Source organism: Chelonoidis abingdonii, chromosome 1 (genome assembly GCF_003597395.2).
Source record: "Chelonoidis abingdonii isolate Lonesome George chromosome 1, CheloAbing_2.0, whole genome shotgun sequence".
Classification (NCBI taxonomy): domain Eukaryota; kingdom Metazoa; phylum Chordata; order Testudines; family Testudinidae; genus Chelonoidis; species Chelonoidis abingdonii.
Genome location: NC_133769.1, coordinates 331251596 through 331276319, shown reverse-complemented (window position 1 = coordinate 331276319; position 24724 = coordinate 331251596). Strand labels below are relative to the sequence as shown.

General features: G+C 42.5%; 1 protein-coding gene across 5 annotated transcripts in view; it reads right to left on the bottom strand.

Annotated features, from left to right (window-relative positions):
• Positions 1–24724, bottom strand: part of SACS (sacsin molecular chaperone) — a 115539-nt gene that overhangs the window by 46040 nt on the left and 44775 nt on the right. For all 5 annotated transcript variants that reach the window (XM_032770964.2, XM_032770968.2, XM_075061664.1 and 2 more), the window contains 4 exons: positions 22460–22545; positions 17566–17677; positions 7904–8050; positions 5098–6580 (listed from right to left, as the gene is read on the bottom strand). In XM_032770964.2, coding sequence (XP_032626855.1) covers positions 5098–6580; positions 7904–8050; positions 17566–17677; positions 22460–22545 — 1828 coding nt within the window. The remainder of the gene's footprint in view (positions 1–5097; positions 6581–7903; positions 8051–17565; positions 17678–22459; positions 22546–24724) is intronic.

Here is a 24724-nt window from a genome sequence, read left to right as displayed (position 1 = left end):
TTCTGGTCCTTGTCTATTACACGATGTCTGGTTGTTGGCAGTACCTGCTTCTGTCTGGATCTGGGTCCACAGAATCTTAGCCCTGCCATTCTCTCACAACCTTCTGTGGAATCTTCCCATCGGGTCTTGGGAGGGTCTAGCCATACACTGTGCAGATGTTCCTGTACACAATGCCAGCCACTTGGTTGTGCATCAGTGTATGCTGTTCTGCTGGCATCTTACATCCTGCCCACTATGTGTTCGGACTGTCCTCTGAGGCCTCTCTGCACCCAGCTCTGCAACCTTGGGTCTCTAGCTGGTGGGCAGACGCGCCTGCTTAGTGGGATCTGGTCTAGTGGGAGGGGGTGGGGCGAGGGGGGGGGGGGGGGCGGGGGGGGGGGTGGGGGGGGTGGGGGGAGTGGAGGAGTGGGGGCGGGGGGGTGGGGGTGGAAGTGGGGGGGGGTTTGGGGGGGGGGGTGGGGGGGGGGGGGGGGGGGGGTGGGGCGGGTGGCGAGTGGGGGGGGTGGGGGGGGAGTGGGGGTGGGGGGGGGGGGGGGGGCTGGGGAGAGGGGGGTGGCGTGGGGTTGGACGGGGGGGTGGAGGGGGGGCTGGGGGGTGGGGGGGGGGGTCTGGTGCTCAGTGTGGGGAAGGGGGGTGGGGGTGGGGGTGGGTGGGGGCGGGGGGGTGGGGCGGGGGGGGTGGTGGGGGGGTGGGGGGTGATGGGGTGCGGGGGGGGGGGGGGGGGGTGGGTGGGGGGGGGTTGTGGGGGGGGGGGGCGGGTGGGGGGGGGGGCGCGTGGGAGTCCCCGCCCGCTAGTCTGTTTTTTTCCCCCTGTGCTGCTATATCAGTGCTCAGTACTGTCTTTTAGTCCCAGCCTTATTCAGCACTGGTAAGGATTCCAAGAATGTCAGCCCCTCAGCTATCTTGTCGATGTACAGCCATGCAGGTCTTGTCTTGCATGGCCTTGCTTTCTGCTTGGTCTCCTCCATGTCTGCTGCTGCCTCAGGCATTCTCTCAGCAGCTCATCTTGGGGGTCATCTTACTGTATGTACTGCCTGGATGTCCGGGTTTGGCCAGACAGTGGTTTTGAGCTCAACGAAGTCCCGCTCAGCCTTCTTTTCGCTGGGTTATAACAGTCTCTGGGTGTTGGACTTGGGGGTGGAAACCTCAGTGCACTGTGAGGAGCTTCGGGTTTACATCGCAGCCTCCATGTCCTCTTTGGCAGCTCACTATACGGCAGGTCTCTGATGACGGCAGGGCGTATCTGTTTGAATGAAGTGGATTTGTTCTTCCCACTGAGCTGGCTTCTCAGGACTTGTCTTATCCTTTGGAGATACTTGGGATGTTGCCTGTCTTCCTTGCTCCTCATCGTGGTTTCCATGGGACTGTGGGACCCCAAGGTACTTGTAGCGTCTGTATTTGCTATGTGGCCGCTGGTAGTCACCCATAAGTCTTGACATTCCTCTCTCTTACTACATCCGGCACACTTTCTCCGTCCGAATGACATCCGATATCCTCACTGTAGCCACGTCAGGTGGATTAGCGAGTCGATGTCTCGTTCATTCTGCATACGCTTGAATTCCATCCATTAGAGGGTGGCTGGATGGTAGTTCCCTCCTACCTGTTACCTGTATCCGTCTTGTGATTATCTGCCTGAGGGGGTTTAAAGCTATGCAGAAGGCAAGCGGGGAAGTGCACACGCTGGTATATGCACACTTGATGGCCACTGTCGCAAGCTGCCTTGAGTGATAGTGTTGTCTTCCAATAGCCATTGAGTTCTTGAGGAAGGTCCTTAGGTGTCTGTTGATTTGGGTATAGCGCCAGACTTCACCAGATCCAGTGTGCGGCATTGAGTCAGTAGGCTTTCCTGTAGTCATCCAGGGCTGTGCTCAGATTGGTCCGTCTAGACCTTGAGTCTTTGGGGCGACTGCTTAATCGATGAGCAATGGTGTTCTTGAGGCCTCTGGTGTTGTTCCATGCCTTCGACTGTGCCATGTACTGGCCCATATGGTCCTGTAGCTTGGCGGCTATGAATGCTGATAGGACTTTCCATGTTGTGGGGAGGCAGGTTATTGGCCGGTGTTGACGGTTCTGTTCCTTGCGGGGTCTTTTCGTGGATCAACACTGTCCTACTTGTGTTAGCCAATTTGGTGGGACCTCTGCTGCAGCTGGTTCATCTGTGCTGCTAGGCGTTCATAAAAGCATGCTGTTAGTTTTCTTTAGCGAGTAGGTGTGGATCGTCTGGTCCAGGTGCTGTCCAGCTCTATCAGTTGCTGCTGATGTCTTCTACTGTGATGGTGACTGGATTCTGTTCTGGGAGATTGCTGTGCTTGTTCTAGGCCCTGCAGCCACTTTGCCTGGTGTTTATCGAGTCTTTCTCTTTTCCAATGTTCTTCAGTATGTTCAGGTTTCTGTGCATTGTGTTATTGCAAAACTGGCCCAAAAAGGTTTTGGGGAAAAAAGTAAACAAAACCTTGGGAAAAATTGGTTTTGGAGAACAGGGCATTTACTTTTTGCCTCGCTTCTCTAGTCGTATTCTTAAAGCCCTGATAGGCCAGTGCTGGTGAGCCTTTGTTTTAGCAGTTCTCTAGGCTTTCAGATGGAGTCAGGCCTTGTATTTTTTTCAGTACGCCTGAGTCTTAATCCTTAATCTCTACACCCTTTCATGTAGTTCACAGCCCTGTTAACTTCTCTCTGATGTCTTGATCTTATCCTCCAACCTCATTTTCCAGGTGGGTAAGTCTGTTGTTGTTTCTTGGATCGTGTAGCCAGCATCTCCAAGGATTCAGAGGCTGTAGGTAACCAGTTCATTGGTTTGGAGTATGGTTGGTAAGTAGGGATTGTCATGAGGGCTCATCTACGGCACTTCTAAGCTACTATCTGATGGTACTTTCTCCGCTGAGCCTTGGTAATCCGGTCTCGAGAGTTGACTGTAGCTAGTTTCTCCATGATCTTATGCCTCATATCGCTGCTGTCTCTGCAAGTGGAGGGGTGGCCAAGTGAAGTTTCAGTTTCAGGGTGTGGGCCTGCACATCACTTGTTCTTCCCAGGTCTTCTTGAGTCTGAGATGTAATGTAGAGTTGGTCCTATCTCAAAGCGTGAGAGCAGCTTCCTCTTTAGTATGTTGAAGCGCATTGGGTAACACTGTTTCTCAGTAAGTGTGGATAGGTAGTTTTGTCATCCATAGTCCCTCATATGTTTCATATATCCCCCTCTCAATTAGGGTCTACTTGTTGTAGTAGCATTCCATCGAAACTCCAGGTTCTCTCGTCTGTCCATGAATGGTTTGTTCGAGTAACGCCCATATTCGTCAGATGTCCTGGTTCTAACATCTGGGCGACCTTGTTATCCGGGCACGTCCGAGCCGGCATGATCTCCTTAGTTCGTGTCACTCTCAATCATTCGAGGTACGGCAGTGAAGCGTTAGGGGGCCCTTTTTGCCCAAGGACTCCTACTGGAAAGTTTGGGTACTCAACGAGATTTGAAGCGCCTGGTCCTCGTACAAAGGGCAGTCTCCCGTATCAAGGGTGGCGCTCTTAAGCCACTACGCTATCCCAGGTCGAACACAGAGTACACCACACACACACAGAGTACATGAAAAGGGGAGTTGCTTACCAAGTCGGAGGGGGTCAGTGCTAACAGAGGTCAATTCAATTAAGGTGGAGTGGGCTATTCACAACAGTTGACATGAAGGGTTGAATATCAAGAGAGGGAAAATTACTTTTGGTAAGTGTTTAATGTGGCCAGTGCAATCAAAGGTGGGATGTAAGCCATCAACCGTTGACAAGAAGGTGTGAATATAGCAGAGGGGAAATTACTTTCTGGAAGTGACCTATCCCACTCCAGTCTTTAATTGGCCTAATTTGATGGTGTCCAATTTGCAATTAATTCCATTTCTGCATTTCTCGTTGAAGTCTGTTTTGAAAGTTTTTTTGTTGAAGATTGCAACTGTCTAAGTCTGTTATTTGAGTGGGTCCAGGGGATAACTGAAAAGTGTGCTTTCTCCTACTGGTTTTGAATGTTTACAATTCTTGATAATGATTTGTGTCCATTTATTCTTTTTGCCATACAGCAAGAAGATATTTATACATACAGAGAACATGAAAAGGTGGAAGTGGCCATAACCAATGTAGAAGACCAAATCAATTTGAGATGAGTATTATACAGGGGAAAAAAAAAAAGGTTTGGAAGTGAAATCAAAGATGGACCAATAGAAGGTGGGTTGGGCCATTACACTAATTGAATCTATTTCCCCATGTTAAGTATCCTCACACCTTCTATGAGTCATCTCGATTATCACTTCAAAAGTTTTTTTTTTCTCCTGCTGATGATAGCTCATCTCAATTGACTGGCCTCTTACAGTTAGTACAGCTACTTCCACCGTTTCATGTTCTCTGTATGTATAAATACCTTCTTGCTGTATGTTCCAGTCTATGCATCCGATGAAGTTGGCTGTAGCCCACGAAAGCTTATGCTCAAATAAATTTGTTAGTCTCTAAGGTGCCACAAGTACTCCTGTTCTTTTTGTGTATTCAGAGAAGCAAGGCAATATTTTATGATCTTAAGTGCAGTACCATCACAGCTAGTCACTGCCTCCAGTATGTGGAGCCACTAAACAGACTGTGCAATACATTTTTTTTAAAAGCTTGTATTTTTTGTAAAACTAACCATTCCTGTATCTAATTTAAAACTATCTCACAGTAACAGCTAAGGGAGGTAGGAAAAGACTAGTGTCATCTAAAGCTTTCATTTTAATAAAGCCTTAGCCAGGCCACTAACAGATCCCTTGAACTGCTGCTCCTCTAGAATGCATGTCCTCAACCTTCTCTTATTTCTGTTTCCCAGAAGAAAGCTAGTTTGAGAAAAGCTACTTGGTGTATATTTTATAACGAGATTTGATAATTCGTTATAAATTCTGACAGTAACTAATCTTCAAATCTTTCAAATACAGAAGTATATAAAATTTAATCTTGGGTTCCTTTTATGCATTATTTTATTATGTTAAAAACTGTGGTACGCTTATTCTAAATGCACTACTCAAAAGCAGGTGACAGTTTGTACTACTTAAAAATATTTAAACTGTGTTTCAACAAAATATATGTAAAATGTTAAATATACCTTGGGAAATCTTCTGAGGTTATGTAAACTACATCTTGATCTGACACAGATGAGGAAAATGGAATAAAATTTCCATTTTGTAATGGCAGAAGCTCCAATCCAATAAGTTCACTGTAGACTCCATCAGTAAGCACAAATTCCAAGAGATGAAGCTTTTCATTAGCAGGGCCAGTATGTCCAGATTTCCTCAACACCTGCCGCACTACAGCAGGAGTCACTTTTTTCACAGTTTTAGAGCTAGATACAGTAAGATGAACTGCACTAGCAATATATGCTGGTACCGTAGCAATCTGGTTCCCTGAGCTCTGGAGGTAGTTGAGGACAGTTTGTGTGTATTCCAAGCTGTCATCCATGTCTGAGAAGCACACTTGCTCCACCTTTATCCAGTCACTACTAGCAGAATAAATAACTGCATTCTGGAGCAACTCTTTAAACAGAGGTTCTATGATTGGTTTCCAGTGTACCCTGATTTTGTTCTTTTCAGGCCATAGTCTATAAATTCTTTCAGCTGTCAAAGGAAAATCTGAGTTTTTCTCAGTCTCCATTCGCTTGATAGCCTCCAAAATAAGAGTGGCATATGCTTTTGGGACAACATTCACTACAAGGAGGTCATTCCATAAAGCTGCTGGATCTCGCCACTGATCCAGCTCTCGCCATTTGATACTCCTCCTATTGTCAGTCAGACCAAAGAAACCACTAACATGAACTGGGAGACCAGTCTTGCTTTCCTCGCCAGGAGGTAAAGGAAGAAAACAAAATGCTCTTCCTGAAAACTCTGCTACAGCTCCTTTCTCTTCCCCATTACTTGATAAAGACATGGCTATTCCAATAGTAGGGACAAACTTCAAGTCATCAGCCAAACAATCTAGTTCATTGCATATTCCTCGACCTCCCACACTGTTACATACTAACCAAGATGTTTTTTGTGCATCCTTCACACTCTGATCTTCTAAGACTATATTTACGTGATATGTCACACACGTCACACTGTTGCTTGGAATCCCTTTACAATATTGGCTTATTGCAGTTCCTAGAATCTTGATAGAATTGGGTCGTTCATGTTTCAAGGCCTTATTCTCACTAGCAGTTACTCTAAAAACCAGTCTCTCAATTCCATCAGCCTCCCTAACATGTAAGGAAACGTCTTGCACACTTTTCAGGAACAGCAGCACTGTATCTGCATCTGCTCGAAAGGATTCAAACAGTTCCAGAACTTTTTGTTTGTTGTACAGATTGCTACTCAGTTGCGAAGGCTGTAGGCGAAGAGGGAAACGAAAAAATGTACCAGGAAAGTTTCCATTCTTGAAGGTTTCCTTAGTGCTACCAAATACACCAATGAATGGTGCAAACTGGTCTGTAAATTCAATAATTTCTTTGCTGTCATCTTTTAGATTCCAACACTGGCCTGATTCATGGGGTCCAAAAAGTGTTTGATGGGGATCCAACATTCCAATCTGGTCACCACTGAAGATACTAGGGACATCTGCACAAGTGAAATCCAACAAATATGAATAACCCCAAAATATTCTACATTATCCATACCTTAAACAGCTTTAGCCATTACAATCAATTAAATTACGATTTTAAGATTATAAATTGCCCTTATTTATCAAAAAGCCAATCCTACTAATGGACAACTATTCATACTCTAGTAGAGACAATACCATACAAAAATATCTTACAGTGACAGGATCCGTTTATGGAAGGCATAACAGAGATAAATGACATAGGGCAAAACTTTATTTGATCAAAGATTTGAAACGCTAGTCTCAGAAACGAAATACTATCTAGATATCAAACACCAGTTGTCTATACTTGCCTTTCTTTTGCCATTCCAGCTTCATATTATAATAATCCGGTATTATATTGATATGTAATCCTACAGAATGAATAACTGCTAATCTTTCCATGTGGCATAACCACAACAGAATACAAATAAATGTACTGAACTGCAACATTTTAGGGGTGCAAGTCAAAAAATGTATGAATTTTTAAGAGAAGAAGGCAGAAATCTGTATCCAGGTTTCTACATAGAATGTACTAATTCAATGCACATATATCAATGAAAGGAAGGACTATCAAATGAAATGGTAAAACAATCCTACAGAATTTAGGAAGCACTCTACAGTAATAAACGATCCAAATGAAAAAAAGATGCCCATAGTTAAGTGCTACCAGCTTGTGGAAGAGGAGTACATTATGACTCATTAGCAGTATACTAGGGCATTTTTTACTTTATACAATGTCAACATCCTCCTGTTAAACAGTAAATTGCATGTGATGGTTATATGATGGAAAAGTACTTTTTTGGTATGAGACAAAATTAGCATTGTTTTTTATCTCTATTTCACATTTCCCTTAAATACATACAGGACAAAAATCAAACTGCACAAAGCTTCAGTCTTCACTTATTGTATTTAAATTTATAGACGTCTGTTAAACATCCATCTTATGCTCTGGGCATCAGTTATATAAACTAAAAATGCACAATTCAAATAATACAACATAGAGGATTGTTCACCCCACATTGATGTCACCAGCAAAATATAGTGTCAATAATAAAATAAACCCCTCCAATTCTCAGCCTACGCTCCCCCTAAAAGCCTGGAAAATTATGGACTTTATAGCATGCCCTGAAGATTTAAAAAAGATGGGCTCTGATGGAGCATGGGTGGATGAAGTGCATTCCAAGGTCAAGGACTTCACCCAGAGAACACCCTGCCAGCACCCTTATGTTGATGTGTATACGAGATTAAACAAATCTTAATGTTAATATTTTTATTTTTTAAGGAGCTACACACAGTACCTGTTATATGATATACTGAATTGAACCCAATTCCAAATCTTCCAACTTTCAGGGGATCATCCTTTTTCTTGCTTCTTGCTATTTCCTGTATGCCATGCCAGTCCTCAAGGGTAAAAACTGCATTGTTGTATACATAAAGTGCTGGCCCTAAAAAATAAATAGGTACACGTAAGGCAATTCAAAAATAGCACACTTAGGTCCACCTGTTTAGTTTCCAGGAAGTAAATTTACTAAATCAAGAAAGCATTTTTGAATGTAACTATAGGTGTGCAAATTTAATGAGGAAGCTGTAACTCAAACTGGTATTGGAGAAATGAAGCTAAAATCTATTGGGAAAGTCCAAAGAGATGAAGAGGAACTTCTGCAAAATAAAAACTCTAAACAACATATTTTCTTCTCCTTCCCCTCAGAGACACAAATCCATCAACTGATTTGTTGGATTATTTTAATTCCACGAAAATTTTAACATACACCATATAATTTTGGTTTACTACCTACTCTCTTCTGTCATACAATATAAACGAAAGTCACGTTGAGAAAGAGCTTCAGGAAACTTCAGGAAAGCAGTGACCATGGAGGTCATGCAAGAATCCTCTTATAACACTGAATGTCTTGAACCTAGATTATAAAAGAGCTGTGCGGCCCCAACCACTTCAGTTCCTTCAATAATTCTAAGAATCCTATTGGAGTAGAACAAAATACAAAATCAGTGCTGATAAAATTTGTAAATGACACAAAGATTGGCAGAGTGGTAAATAATGATGAGGAAAGGACTGTCAAATAAAGCGATCTGGATCATTTGATAAGATGAGTCCATGTGAACAAAATATATTTTAATATAGCCAAACACAAGGGCATACATCTAGGAACAAAGAATGTAGACCATATGTACAGAATAGAGGACTGTATCCTGGAAATCAGAGATTCTGAAAAGGATTTAGCGGTTATAGTGGACAAACAACTCAACATGAGATCCCAGTATGATACTGTGGCAAAAAGAGCTAATGCAATTCTTGGATGTACAAAAGGGAAGTAGTGACCAAGAGTAGAGAGGTGAATTTACATCTGTATATGGCACTGGTGGGATCAATATTGGAATAGCACATGGAGTTCTGGAGTCCACATTTTAAAACCAATGTTGAAAAACTGAAGAGGGTGTAGAAAAGAGCAAGAAAAAAATTTGGAGGGCTGGAAAATAGCTAAAAGAGTTCAATCTGTTTAGCTTATCAAAAGAAATTTGAGAGATGACTTGATTACAGTGTGTAAGTACCTTCACAGGGAGGTGATTTGGTACTTACGGATTCTTTAATCTAGCAGAGAAACCCAGAACAAGAGCCTATTGGCTGGAAGTTAAAGCCAGCCAAATTCAAATTAGACATAAATTTTAACAGTGAGGGTGATTAACCACTGGAACAAGCTATCAACGGAAGTGGTGGATTCTCTACCATTTGAATTCTTCAAATCAAGACTGGATTCCTTTCTGGAAAATATGCTTTAGTCAAACAAGTTACTGGGCTCAATGAAAGAGTAACTGGATGAAATTCTATAGCCTGTGTTATAAAGGAGATCAGACCAGAGCAGTGTTTCTCAAACTGGGGCTGCTGCTTGTGTAGGGAAAGCCCCTGCTGGGCAGGGTCAGTTTCTTTACATGCCCCATCCGCAGGTCCGGCCGATCACGGCTCCCACTGTCCGCGGTACGCTGCTGTAGGCCAATGGGAGCTTCTGGAAGCGGCAGCCAATAAGTCCCTCAGCCCGCGCTGCTTCCAGCAGCTCCCATTGTCCTGCAGCAGCGAACCATGGCCAGTGGGAGCTGTGATCGGCCAGACCTGCGGACAGGGCAGGTAAACAAACCGGCCCAGCCTACCAGGGGTTTTCCCTACACAAGCAGCGATCCCAGTTTGAGAAACACTGGACTAGAGGATCTAATGGTCCCTTCCTAGCCTTAAAATCTATGACCCCCAAGGAAGAAGAGAAAATGAACACATAGTCTGAAATACACAGAAGCAACACTCTCAAAAATTATATTTAGTGGTAAGCAACCATCACTAGTAAAGTTGCCTCTATCCATTCACACTTACAGGATTTGCACCTCTAGCCAAACTGCGGAACTGTGTAGAAAAGCTGTGTCAGTTGCGGAAGTGCAATAATATTGTCACACTATGATCTCATCAGCCCCCTCTACATAGATTCCCAGGCCAGAAGGGACCACTGTGATCAGCTAGTTAACCACCTGTATATCACAAGCTACAGAACTTTCCTGAATTAATTCCAAGTTGAACTAAAGCACATCTTTTAGAAAAAACATCCAGTCTTCATTTTAAAAATTGATAGTGATGGAGAATCCACCACAACTCTAGGCAAACTGTTCCAATGGCTAATTTCCTTTTAACATAAGAGAACGTGCCCCCCAGCCCACCCCAGTTCCTCCTCCCAAACCCACACAGTCCTGAAATACAAAGAATTCCAAAGCAGAGGGAAGGCAGGTGGGTAATGTCAATGCACAGAGACAACTCTCAAAGAATAACAATTACTAGTAAGTAATCTCTCTTTCTCTGAGGGCCTCTGTGCATTCCCACTTATGGGAGATAAACAAGTAGTGTGCCCCATTAGAGGACAGTGAGTGGGGAGTTGTAGGCTAAAACTCTAGCTCTACTCTGCCAAACTGAGCATCAGATCAGATTTCAAGTACCATGAATAGTATTTAGGAAAAGAACTCCATGTTAGTGCTCTGCAAATCTCTGCAATGGTGACCTGTCTCAAACAAGATACAGAGGTAGCTCTGGGGGACTGGAGTGCGTTTATAACCCAGAGGTAATGGTTTTCTGGCTAAAGAACAACAATGTTCAATATACTTCCTAATCCATTATGAAAGAATCTGTTTATCTCTAGATTTGACCTTATACCTTTCCCTGTAGGTAACAGTCTATTAGATTTTCTAAAGGGCTTAGTTCTGCCCAGGCAAAAGAGTGTAGACAGATCTCTTGTGGATGGGCATGAGGTCTGGGGAAGAAAACAGGGAGGAAGACATACTGTGACAGATGAAATTCTTAGGCATAAAGCTGGAATAGGTGGAGAGGTCATGAAGGCAATGAGCTCACTAATCCTCTCAAACAGAGGTAATTGACATTACAAATGCTGTTCTAAGGAAGCTCAAGACAGGAACTCAGAGGGTAGGCCCGTTGACATTGTTAAAAGCAGCTTTAAGCTGCTGTCTGAAAAAGGACCTCTAACAATAGGAAACACATTAGTCATTTCCTTGAGAAACCTGGAGATTTTGAAGTGAGAGAATAGACGCTTGTCTTTAATCAACATATGATAGGCAGATATAGCTGCTAGACCCACTTTTAGGGAAGGTGCTGCTAAACTCTGTGATTTTAAATGAAAGAGAAATGCTAAAATTGCAGGGGCTTCTGGCCAATACACAACTAAGCCTGTATCCTTTACCCAACACAAAGGCCTTGTCCACTTTAGTTTGTGATGCTTCAAGGTAAAATTCCTTCTAGACTGTAACAATACTGTTTGGGTCCAGGATGAGTCTCACACAATATTCCCTCTTGAATATTAGAAAATATTTAGAATATAATCGCTTCCTTTGGTGCTGGAGGGAAACATCCTCTATAGCCCCGTTTTATAGAAGAGAGATTATTTCCTTCCAGAGGAGTCTCTCATCAGAGGGGTCCCCAGAGAGAGGGAACTGGAAAGTGAGGTGACCTGTTGTGAAACTGGATTGAGTGACCATCCCCAATGGAATCTAACACCCAATAATTCAAGGCAATCTCACACCATGCATTGTCAAACAATGAGAGACAAGGTTTTAATTCCAGAGAGAGATTCATGGCTCTACAGCATTCCAATAAAATTGTTGTTTCTCAGAGAATATGCAGGGTGGGATCCTGCTTCTGTATTGTGGTCTTTTAGCAGAAGCAGACCCAACAGTGGCAAAAGGCTAGCATGTCCTCTGAGACTGTGTTCTTTGTTACTGCTGCACAGACAGGACTGTCTGTGCTATCAGAGGGAAGTAGAAAAAAAATCTCATTTTTGAAGTAGAAGATGCCTGTGAAAACCCTAAGGATCAGGGTTAACCCTTCTGATCTTGATTCTTTCTAGAGTCCTATCTGTCTTATCACTGTAAAGAACTGACCCCTCCAAGGAGAGATCCTCTATTAATGTTTGTGATTTTAGTGCCAGCCCTGATGATCTGAGCCATGAATACAGCCTAAGAGCTACACTAGTGGCCATAGCTCTGTCAGCAGAGTCTGAGGTGCCAAAATACTCTTAGCGCATGTCTGACTAATGTTCTACCCTCAACAACAAAGCTCTTAGCTGCTTCCCGTCATCCAGTAAAGAGTCCAGAATAGGATTAAAAGCACAGCTATATCTGGACATAACAGTCCATGACAGTGAGATAATTTGCCATTCAGAAGCCAAAGAAGCAGAGGAATATGTTTTTCTCCCAATAGCATCATCTTTATGACATTCTCTACCCAAGACAACAGTCATGGACACCCTGCTACTGTTGGAGAGTTTCTAGGCTTCACAGACTAGTATGGACACAGCAGAGGGATATGACAATAAAAAGTGATAACCCTCCAAGGACATGAGAGACATACAGCTGGTTCTCTGATACTGGTGGGGACAACACTGGAAAGAGTCAAATATCTTCTGTTTGACTGAATAAACTTGGGAATTAAGGAAAACAACCTTGCCCTTTGTCTGCCATTCCATAATGTCAAAAAGGACACAAGGTGTTTCTGGTGCTAAAACCTCAGTCAGTAACAAAGGATTTCAGGAAGGCAGATTTTGGTAAGCTCAGAGAGCTGACAGGTAAGGTCCCACGGGAATCAAGACTGAGGGGAAAAACAACTGAGGAGAGTTGGCAGTTTTTCAAAGGGACACTATTAAGGGCCCAAAAACAAGCTATTCCACTGGTAGAAAAGATAGAAAATGTGGCAAAAGACCCTCCTGGCTTAACCACGAGATCTTGCATGACCTACAAAATAAAAAGAAGTCATATAAAAAATGGAAACTAGGACAAATTACAAACGATGAATATAGGCAAACAACACAGGAATGCAGGGGCAAGATTAGAAAGGCAAAGGAACAAAATGAGCTCAAACTAGCTACAGGAATAAAGGGAAACAAGAAGACTTTTTATTAATACATTAGAAGCAAGAGAAAGACCAAGGACAGGGTAGGCTCACTGCTCAGTGAGGAGGGAGAAACAGTAACAGGAAACTTGGAAATGGCAGACATGCTTAATAACTTCTTTGTTTCGGTCTTCACCGAGAAGTCTGAAGGAATGCCTAACACAGTGAATGCTAACGGGAAGGGGATAGGTTTAGAAGATAAAATAAAAAAGAACAATTAAAAATCACTTAGAAAAGTTAGATGCCTGCAAGTCACCAGGGCCTGATGAAATGCATCTTAGAATACTCAAGGAGTTAACAGAGGAAGTATCTGAGCCTCTAGCTATTATCTTTGGAAAGTCATGGGAGATGGGAGAGATTCCAGAAGACTGGAAAAGGGCAAATATAGTGCCCATCTACAAAAAGGGAAATAAAAACAACCCAGGAAACTACAAACCAGTTAGTTTAACTTCTGTGGCAGGGAAAATAATGGAGCAATTAATTAAGGAAATCATCTGCAAACACTTGGAAGGTGGTAAGGTGATAGGGAATAGCCAGCATGGATTTGTAAAGAACAAATCATGTCAAACCAATCTGATAGCTTTCTTTGAAGGATACGAGTCTTGTGATAAGGGAGAAGCTGGTGGAATGTTGGTAATATTTAGGGTTGGGCAACGGCACTTTACAAAAGCGCTGCAACATTTCGCGCTCGGGGTGTGAAACACCCCCTGAGCGCTGAAGATACAGCGCTGTAAGTCCTCGTAATTCGAAGATGTGGCAACCGCACCTGGAGCTGCGAAGTTCCCAGCGCTGCAGCGAACACGTACAGATGTTGTTTTATGCTCAGCGCTGGCTCGACCACCCACACTTCAATGCGCTGTCGCGGGCAGTTGCTTTGAAAATTCAAGTGTAGCCATTACCATTTGACTTTAGTAGGTCATGTTTGATACGGTCTCCGCATAATATATTTCTAATCAATAAATTAGGCTAAATACAACTGATGGGGCATTCCTAAGTGTGGGTGCATAAGGCTGGATAACTGTACTCGGAGAGTAGTTATTAATGTATTCCCAATCCTGCTGGAAAGGTATAACAAGTGGGGTTTCACAGGGTCTGTTTTGGACCGGCTCTGTTCATTATCTTCATTAACAACTTAGAATATGGCATAGAAAGTACACTTCTTAAGTTTGTAGATGATACCAAAGACTGAGAGGGTTTGGAACTGCAACTGCTTTGGAAGATAGGGTCATATTCAAATGATTCTGACAAACTGGAGAAATGGTCTTGAGAAACAGAATGAAGTTTAATAAAGACAAATGCAAAGTGCTCCACTTAGGAAGGAACAATCAGTTTCACACATACAAAATGGGAAGAGACTGTCTAGAAAGGAGTACGGCAGAAAGTGATCTAGGGGTTATAGTGGACCACAAGCTAAATATGAGTCAACAGTGTGATGTTGTTGCAAAAAAAGCAAACGTGATTCTGGGATGCTGTGACAAAGTGTGACTGTTCTTAATGTTTTCTCTGAATACTGTGTGGGTGCCTCAGTTTCCCCTATGCATTTCTTAAGTCTCCAGTGTGCATAAATGGCTGACACTATGTCTCCTGGCAACAAATGGCCTGGGCCCTTCCCCCTTTGCAAGGAGATGGCTAAAGGTGAACAAAGAGATCAGGTAACCTCCTGGCCCGGGAAATAGACAAAGGCCAGAAAGGAAGGGCTGGAGGGGGTTTCAGTTTGGAGCTCGCTGGGGATGGGAAGTGAGGGCAGACGAGGTTGTCTGGCTCGCTGGGCCCCAGAATGGACCTGGCTGAGGGATCCCATTCTCTGTATCTACAAGCTCTGTTTTAGACTGGGTTCCTGTCATCTAATAAACCTGTTTTACTGGCCGGCTAAGAGTCACATCTGACTGCAAAGTGGGGGTGCGTGCAGAACCCTCTGACTTCCCCAGGACCCCGCCTGGGCCGACTCACTGTGGGAAGTGCACGGAGGGGCATATGCTGAATGCTCCAAGGTCAGACCCAGGAAGGTGAAGCCGTGTGAGCTTCTTGCCCTGAAAACAGTCTGCTCCAAAGGAGAAGAGGCTCCCCAAAGTCCTGACTGGCTTTGTGCGGAGCAGTTCCAGAGCATCACCCAAAGACTCCGTGACAGATGCATTAACAGATGTGTTGTGAGCAAGACACAAGAAGTCATTCTTCTGCTCTACTCTGTGCTGGTTAGGCCTCAACTGGAGTATTCGGTCCAGTTCTGGCCATCGCATTTCAAGAAAGATGTGGAGAAACTGGAAAGGGTCCAGAAAAGAGCAACAAGAATGATTAAAGGTCTACAGAAAATGACCTACAAAGGAAGGCTGAAAGAACTGGGTTTGTTTAGTTTGGAAAAAAGAAGACTGAGAGGGAACATGATAGCAGTTTTCAGGTATCTAAAAGGGTATCATAAGGAGAAGGGAGAAAACTTGTTTATCTTAGCCTCTAATGATAGAACAAGAAGCAATGGGCTTAAACTGCAGCAAGGGAGGTTTAGGTTGGACATTAGGAAAAAGTTCCTAACTGTCAGGGTAGTTAAACACTGGAATAAATTGCCTAGAGAGGATGTGGAATCTCCATCTCTGAAAATATTTAAGAGTAGGTTAGAAAAATGTCTATCAGGGATGGTCTAGACAGTATTTGGTCCTGCCATCAGGGCAGGGGACTGGATTTGATGACCTCTTGAGGTCCCTTCCAGTCCTAGAATCTATGAATCTATAAACTGTAGGATATTAGCCATTCTCCCCATGTGCTTCTGGAATTTTTTTTTTTCATTGGGCGAGAGACTAAAGAACACCCAATTTGGTCTTCAGGAAACGTACTATCAGTATATTCTTCAATGGGAGGCTGCTCCATCTCTTCCGAGAGAAGCCTCCTCCCAATTGTCCCTTTGGAGCCAGGCTCATACCAGGGACCTTTGCCTTCAAGACCACCTGATGCCAATATTATCACTGACACTAATGTTGGTACCAAAGTATTTCTTCTCCTAGGGGGTTGGACTAGATGACCTCCTGAGGTCCTGTCCAACCTTGATATTCTATGATTCTAATACCATCCCGATGCTCAGACTAATCCATTTAAAGAGCCATTGTACGGAAATTGCATGCCCTTTAAATCAATCCCCAAAGCTTAAAAAGTCTAGGTAATTTCCTAAGTGAACTAGCACTATCTAAATAAAAACAAAAAGCACTTTTGACTTCTAAGGTATAGAGTCTAGCTTCCCCCAGGTAAGAATGAGACTTCAGGTAGAATACTAAGACATTAAAAACCTTAGGGAATTTAGGCAGTTGGGCAGCTCTTTTATAACCTCAGCTCCAATTGTTCAGTCATGAGATGGTATTCATGTGCCCCAAACACGAACAGCTCTTCAGAAAGTTCTCAGATCTGTGATGCCAGTATACAAGACTAAACAACTGTTAGTTCAGAGTATTTTGCCTCAGTCATTTTGTCAGATCTCAGTGAGACTTCTTAGACCCAACCTGCAAGTCATTCTCAGATTCCAACTTGAAATCTACGAAGCACTATTGTCTTATTATTATTTGTATTCTAAGAGCACTTAAAGACATTGGTTGGGGCCCCATAGTATTAGAAACTGCCCAAAAATAGAAAGCCATGCCCTAAACTGTGTACAGTCTAAAAGGCGAGAAAAACAGATATATACAAACAAATATGCAATATGGCAAAAGTTACAGTACAGTTCCCACAACTTGTCATTCATATAACACTGCTTCTCTAGTCCTACCTGTTGTTCACCTACCAGTCAAACTCCTTCACAGATCTTTTTTTTTAAACCTCAAGTGCCCTCCTCCCACTCTACCTAGCCCACAGAAAAACACAGGGTCTCATTCTGGTTGAAGGATTAAAAAAAAAAAAAGAAACACCAACTGTCAGAAGCATATTACCACTAACTTGAGACATGAGTACAAAAGAATTTCACATTGCAGTTAAGTATTTATCTGAGGAACTGCAAAGAATCACCTTTGTTGCAGTTTCAGTAGCGGTAGCTTTTATATTTAACTAAAAATTCTCTGAAAGGCCGTCCCCCCCCTTTTTTTTTTTAAGGTAACAACTAGCATTTCCTGGATTTCATTAACAGTGTTGTCATTTTCAACCCAGGGCCTCCTACTATCATGCTGGGGTACTGGGAAAGTAAAACTAATGATTTACCAACGCTATCACTTCTTTCAACACCTTGGGATTTCCCCTGAATGACTCCCATACAAATACTTATCACTAACTCTTCCTGAGGTACCTAAGCCTAAAGCACTAAGATTGTAGATTTACTAGTAGGCTTAATTTGTGTATGCAGAGTGGTTATTGGCCCACTTAACTACTGGATTTGTGCAAAGTATCTGCTGTACCCAAATTTGAATATTTGTTCATAAGGGTCAAATTCTGCCCTTGAGTGCATGGATTCAATGTGTGCATTACAGGGCATAAATGGCAGATGACTGAACCATTGGGACTCCCACACACATATTAGAAAACTTGAGCTAAAAATTATATACTTACCCTGGTATTGTGCCATGTCCTTCGACCAGAGAGATTCTGTTCCATATTGAGTCTCATCATACAAAAACCTAACTTCTGTGGCACCAGCATCTTCTGCATTCTGGATCAGTTCCTGAGAGCAAAATAACCTCCAAGTTATTACAATAATTTTATGCTTCACTCTAACTTTAATATTATACTTATGGCTTCCAAACTTGAATGAAGAAAATAATTATAGGTCATTGTCTAAAAAATGTTTCAATATATTTTCAAAAAGTGTGATTTTCTCCAATTCGCTTAAATTAAAATAGGCATTTCTGAATTTTATTTTAGAGGGCAACTATAACACTCAAACACAATTTAAAAAATGTCAAATTATAAATTTTTACCTTATTAAACTATCACAAACTGGATTAACACAGCAGTCTAGCAGTAATGCAACATATGAAGAAGGGGATAAGATCACACTAACTTTCAGACTGAAATCATGCAAGAAGCAATGCAGGGGCTCCGGGTTGGGGGATATCGGAGGTATGGAGTCCCATGTATTATTCTGCAGCAGCCCCTCTCTCCAGCTCCGTTGAGTGCAGCAACTACTGTCTTTGAAGGGAGCAACATCCAACTCACTTTTCAACATATGAGCAATTATAATAATTGAGGGATGAAGGAGGTAAGGAAGAATATAAAAAGGGGGACTCTGAGGCACCTCCTTTCCCTAGACCTGCACCACCACCCAAACGTGAGTAATGTAATTTTTATTTTCTACATTTGGTTTTTTACAATACGTGATTAGGACTATGTTTCTATTTACATACTTGATTTTTCATACAATCCAAGATAATATGCAAGTGACAATGAGCTGCAGCATTGTTAAATTACTCAGAGCAGAAGGCTTATTATAAAGGACAATATAGTCAAAAGAGCATTACTAACAGAAATCGACAGAAAAATTCTAACAGTGTATCAGTATATTAGGACATTATCCTGCAAACACTCATGTACATGCTTACATTTGGAGGGACTACTCATAGTAGTAAAGTTTAGCACAGTAGTTCTCAAACTTTTTTACTGGTGATCCCTTTCGCAAGCCTCTGAGTGCGATACCCCCCTCTTATAAATTAAAAATATATAAAAAAGTTTTTTTTATATATTTAACACGATTATACATGCTGGATGCAAAGCGAGGTTTAGGGTGGAGACTGACAGCTCGCAACCCCCATGTAATAACTTTGTGACTCCTTGAGGGGGCCCGACCCCCCATTTGAGAACCCCTAGTTTAGCACATGTGCAAGTGTTTGCAGGGCCTTAGATACTGCATTATTTTTATTGGACCACCAAATACATTTATAGGCACCAAAAGATCTTTTCTTTAAGTTTCTCTTTTAGGCCATGGCAGTTCCAGGGGTCTTTAGGAGAGTCTTTCCCCGGCACCAATTCCCATGCCCATGGCACCGGGGTGCTCCGCACTGAGGAGGAGGTGTTCGGCGCAGGATCCACTGACCCGAGTCAGACCGGGGATGGAGCGCAGCCTCCATCAGAGGGCTTTTCAAGTGTTGATCCCTGTCCATCAACATCCTGGTGTGAAACCCCTTACAGATCTCCTCCAAACACTTCAAACACAAAGTATGTGGATCATTTCTAAGCATACACTTGCAGCAGACTTCGCAGGTTCTGAAACCTGGAGACCGCAGCATGCCCCGATGCCGGCAGAGCGATGAGGAGGAACCCCGCCAAAGAAAACTTTAAAACTAACTCTAATTAATCTAAACTAACACGAAACTAACTACTTGTAAGGACTATATACAAAGACACTGCCAAAGTGTTTGTCAAGACAAGAGCAAGGGATGTTCCAGCTAACCATCACCGGCAGTAAGAAGGAACTGAGGGGTTGGTGGGTTGGCAGGGCCCTATATCGAGCGCCATGAAGATGCGACTCCAGGGGGCACCCAGGCCGACCCGATGGATATTGCTGGGGGAAAATCTTATGGCTGCCGTGAACATGCGCATGCACACACCTAACTGGAATTGACATGAACAAGCACTTAAAGAAGAAACCATGTTTAGTACAGTCTTGAAGGAAGTTAGATGTTAGACAATCTCTCTACTTTTCATTCTAACAAGCCATCTGTTCTACATATGTGCAAATGGCAAACTTAAATAAAAATAGCATAGACTATTTTTTGCTAATGTCAACACTACAACAAGTGCATGCTAAAAGACAGGCAGAGAGATGGAGAAGAAAGAGAAATAGTCACAGTTCAACAAATAGTAATGTATCAACAGAATCGCTGCACGCGTTGCTTAGTTGCTCCCATAATAATCATCATCATCAACAATGGTGCAGGACGATACAGAGAGATCATCAAACTCCTACACACATTACTACTATCATTATTAGAATAATAATTATAGTATCTATTTGAATAGTTGCAGTATACCATTCCTTCCAAGGCACTTCCTAAGAAACCATTACATTTTTTGGCTTGCTTCATTTCGATACTATGTATTTAAAGAATTCCTAACACAAATCAAAATAAAAGCAGCAAAGTTTCTGTCAATACTTCCTTAACATTCTGCAAACAAATCAGCACACACAGAGGAGGTCTAGAACTTCCTGCCCTGGCTTCTTGGCAGTAACCCTTGCCTCTCTCCTCCCATTGTGAGAATAGACAAAAACTTTCCAAACCTAACTCAGATCACAAGCACCTGAGAGCATCAGTTTAGAGTATTCACAGCTGGGACTCTGATACTGGAATTTAACCCCTACCACACCCATCCACCCACACAAATATATATCCCAGGGACTTGTCTGTCAGGGCCTCCACCTAGACGCACTACTGGGACAGTGTGTGCTACAAAAATGGAAAACCTATACATCTTCTCTATTACTCTGATCAAGTTCTTTCACAATTTAAGATTTCACTTAACAGAAATAAAAAAGTAAGTAAATAAATAAAAACGTTTCTAGCCTTTATGGTTGCAAAGAAAACTTTTCAATGTAGTAATGTCTTATGAAGTCTGCAGTGGGGAAAAAAGCTCTAATTGCCCCATTCCTCTTAACAAGGTGGGAAATCTGAAACTTAGTGATGACAATATAAGTAATAAAACTGTTGGCTGTTCCACTGCTAATCATTTTATCTGACATATCCCAAAAGTTTGGTAACGTAGGCCAAGTACTACAGTTTTTTTTCTCTTTATACCAGAGGTCTCAAACTCAAATTACCTTAGGGCCAGTGCCAGTCCTCAAATCCTCCCAGCAGGCCAATGTCACTCATGCTGCCCAGAACCCGCCACCCCAAAAAACTCTGCCCCCCCCCCCCCCAAAAAAAACTCCATCCCCTACCTGCCTAAGGTTCTGAGACAGAGTTTGGGTGGAGGAGGTGGTCTGGGGTAGGTGATTGGGGTGCAAGCTCTGGGAGGGAGTTTGGGTGCAGAAGGGGTGAGAGCTTGGGCTCTCAGAGGGAGTATGGGTGGGGGAGGGTCTGGGATGCAGGCTCTGGGATGAAGTTTGGAGGCTGGGAATGTGTGATGAGGGGATGCAGGCTCTGGCAGGGAGTGTGGGGGCAGGAAGGAGTGTGTGAGAAGGGGGGTGCAGGCTCTGGGAGGGAGTTTGGGGGTGGGAGAGGGTATGTGGGGAGGGGATGGGGGTGCAGACTCTGGGAGGGGGTTGGGGGTACAGCACTTACGTGAGGCTCCAAAGTGGGGTGGACCAGGGGACCTCCGCACGCTTCTGCTCCCAGGCACTGCCCCTGCAGCGTCCCATTGGCCGCAGGGGCGCTTGGGGCAGGAGCAGCATGTGGAGGCACAGGCCTGCCCCATCCTTCCCCTGGGCCGCAGGGAGGGGTCAGCAGCCACTGGAGCGAGCAGGCAGACACCCAGGGGTGGCAGGTGGGGCCAAGGGAGAGACCTAGCCCCAAAACTGCTGGAGCCCCACGGGCCACATGGGGGAGGCTCTCAGGCTGCAGATGGCCCATGGGCCAGGAGTTTGAGACCCCTGCTTTATACTCTAACCCTTGGAGAGATATAGGCCTGCAGTCTCCAGAGCTGGCAATATGACAACACCTTTAATGAGCACTATTTTCATTTTTAAACATCCAAGGACAACTATCCATGTATCTTGTTATTGCAATTCAATTCTTTACTAGAAATATTTTTCTGCTCCTATGGAAATGATGGACTCATTATTATTTGTATTGCCCCAAAACTGTGCTAGAAAAATAAAAATACAGACAAAATCACTGCTCTGAAGTGCTTAAAAGTGCTTATAATCTAAACAATGTTACTTTATAGTTCTGTCATGATACATTAAAGAGACAGACAGATGGTTAAACAGGAGGAGATGGTATAGGTAATCAGAGAATATACCAGATTTCAGAATAAAAATTAATATAATAAATCTTCCAAATTACACTATGGAGAGGGGAGACAAGCAATTTTTGGCAATACTCAGATACAGTATTCAAGAAAAGCAATGTAACTTAAAATAAGTTCTATTCATATTACAATTTTATTTGTTGCAACATGCAATGGTAAAGAATATTTATGTAACAGGTAAATTTTAAAGGTTCAGTTGCCAACTCACATAAGATGCTTTGTTATGCTTTTTGTTTCAGTAATCATCATGAAATAACTATGAAGTGAAGTATCCAATAAAAATCAATTGTTTCTGTTCATGCTTTTTACAAAATACACAGTTCTTTTGTAATGAGCAAAAAGAATAGGCCACAAACTGAAAAACAACAACTCACCTTACACTGCCCCCAAAATGGAAAATTATGGAAAGATATATGTACTTATATCAGAATAAACATCTCATGAAGTGAAACAATCTACAGCATATTTAACAATGTTTAAAACAACATTAATCTGTGGGGTATATTTACTTAATAATAATAAGTACAATTTTATTTTATACCTTCAGAATCTGTCCTCCTTCTGGATATCGTCTTAAAATGTCTTTAAGAAAATCAACAAGCGGTGGAGTTGTTTGGCCAAAGCGGCCTAAAAATATAAAAAGAAAAAGCAACTGGTTATTCTGTTACTGGATTTAATTTTAGATTTATACTGTACTCTCATGTGACTACTGGATTGCACAAAATTATTTTTTAAAATTCACTCAATGAGAGGTGCCAATGCCATAAAAAGCTCCCACCATGCAATAAACCATATGTATATGGCACAATTAACCTTCTTAGACAAAAGTATGTGAAAACAGAAGGCTCTTATATCTTGCTCCAAAAGTCAACACACCTTGTCTGCTTCAGATCTGTAGGGAAAGAAAATTCCAGGACCAAGGTCTTACCCCAAGTACACTCTACTTCCACCCTCTGATGTTCAAATCAAGGTAATATAAGCAAGAGGATCCTACTTGGTTTTTACTGCTATGATAGTACAAGGTGGAGAAAGGTAGACTATCATGTACCTAGAGACCTAAATCATATAGGTCTTTGACAAGCAGTGTCAATGTATTAACTAACATTAAAAGCTAGTCCAGGCTTCAGATAAAAGTGAATTAATTATGTGTAACAGTTGTTCTCTGAAGATGTACATCAGAAAGTATCAACATTCTTGGATTCAGCCTCCGGCCTGTGACCAAGCTGCACTTTGGAAACTCAAAATTCTAATGCTGTTGCTTCCAGCAAGGAACATGCACCAGTCCTCACAATGGAAAGTAGTCACGCCTTGGTGTTCTAACTACTATTCCTTTTCCAAGCAATTTGTGAAATAATGTGTATAAGTATATAAAAAGGAATAGAATAATAGGCAACAATTACAGATTTCTCAGCTATGTGGGGAAGAGGTTGATCTATAATGACATCTATCTTTATAGAACAGTATAGAAAAAATTCTTTTTTCTAAAGAGAATAATAGACCACCATTCAAGTACCTTGAAAGCTTCAGGAACGTCTCTGTAAAACAAAATTTAAGAACAAGAAGCTGCAACAGCCAGCTGATGCAGACAGAGACTTTTTTGTTTTATACAGAAGTATAAGATATTCATAAAACAATACTGACAGCTCCAAGATGAAGTAAATTGACTATGGGGCAGGAGAATTTGAGGGCTTCTATCCTGAGAAGAGGTTTTGTAAGGTCAAGATAGAAAGTCTGGATTCTTGCCTAGAGGCTGCATCTTAGCAGTAATGCTTAAAGAACGTGTTTAAAGAATTCCACATAGCTGCCCTGCAAAGCTTCTGGACAGAATCAGTTCAGATGCTTCCTATCATACACTGGGATACTGCTTACTTCACTGAGGGCACCACAAAATCAACTAAAACAACCTAAGTGATATTGCTGAAGGAAAATGTTAGGCTGATTAACATTTCTTGCTAACTTCTCAGGTCAAAGACCTAATCTATAAATGCCAACAAATATTAGACTGTCTTGAGAATATGACTCATCCAAAAGTACAGTTCCCAGTGCTTGAGATGTCAATCAAGTTGCACTTGACACAAATGTGGCTCCATGATTCAGAGGAACTACACCTTATTTGACAGGACACTGGTAGAATTCACCACTGAATTACAGTGCTGAGGACATAGGGGCAATTTTTCAACGTACTCCAGTAACCAACACAATGAGTTTTACTGATCCAGTTCGGGTTGGCAAGTGACAACTTCAGGGCCTTCCTTACTAAGGAAGTCATAGTGAGTCACACTAATGGTCCATCTAGCCCAGTATCTTGTCTTTTAACAGTGGACAGTGACTGATGATTCAGATGGAATTAAAAGAACATGGCAATTTTGAATGATCCATTATCTAGTCCCAGCTTCTGGCAGTTGAGGGATTAGAAACAGCCAATGCATAGGCTGCATCCCTGAGCATCCTGGCTAAATTACCCCACTGGTGGACCTAGCCTCCATGAATTTATCTAATTCTTTTTTTAACCAAATTATACTTTTGGATTTCACAATATCCCATGGCAAGAGTTCCACAGGTTGACTGTGTGTTGTGTGAAGAAGTACTTCCTTACGGCAGTTTTAAACCTGTTGCCTATTAATTTCACTAGGCGCCCCAGCTCTTGTGTTATGTGAATGAGTAAATAACACTTCCATATTTACTTTCTCCACACCATTCATGATTTTTAAGACCTCTGTCATATCCTCCCTTTAGTCGTCTCTTTTCCAAGATGAACAGTCCCAGTTTTTCTAATCTCTCCTCATATGGAAGACCCCTAATCATT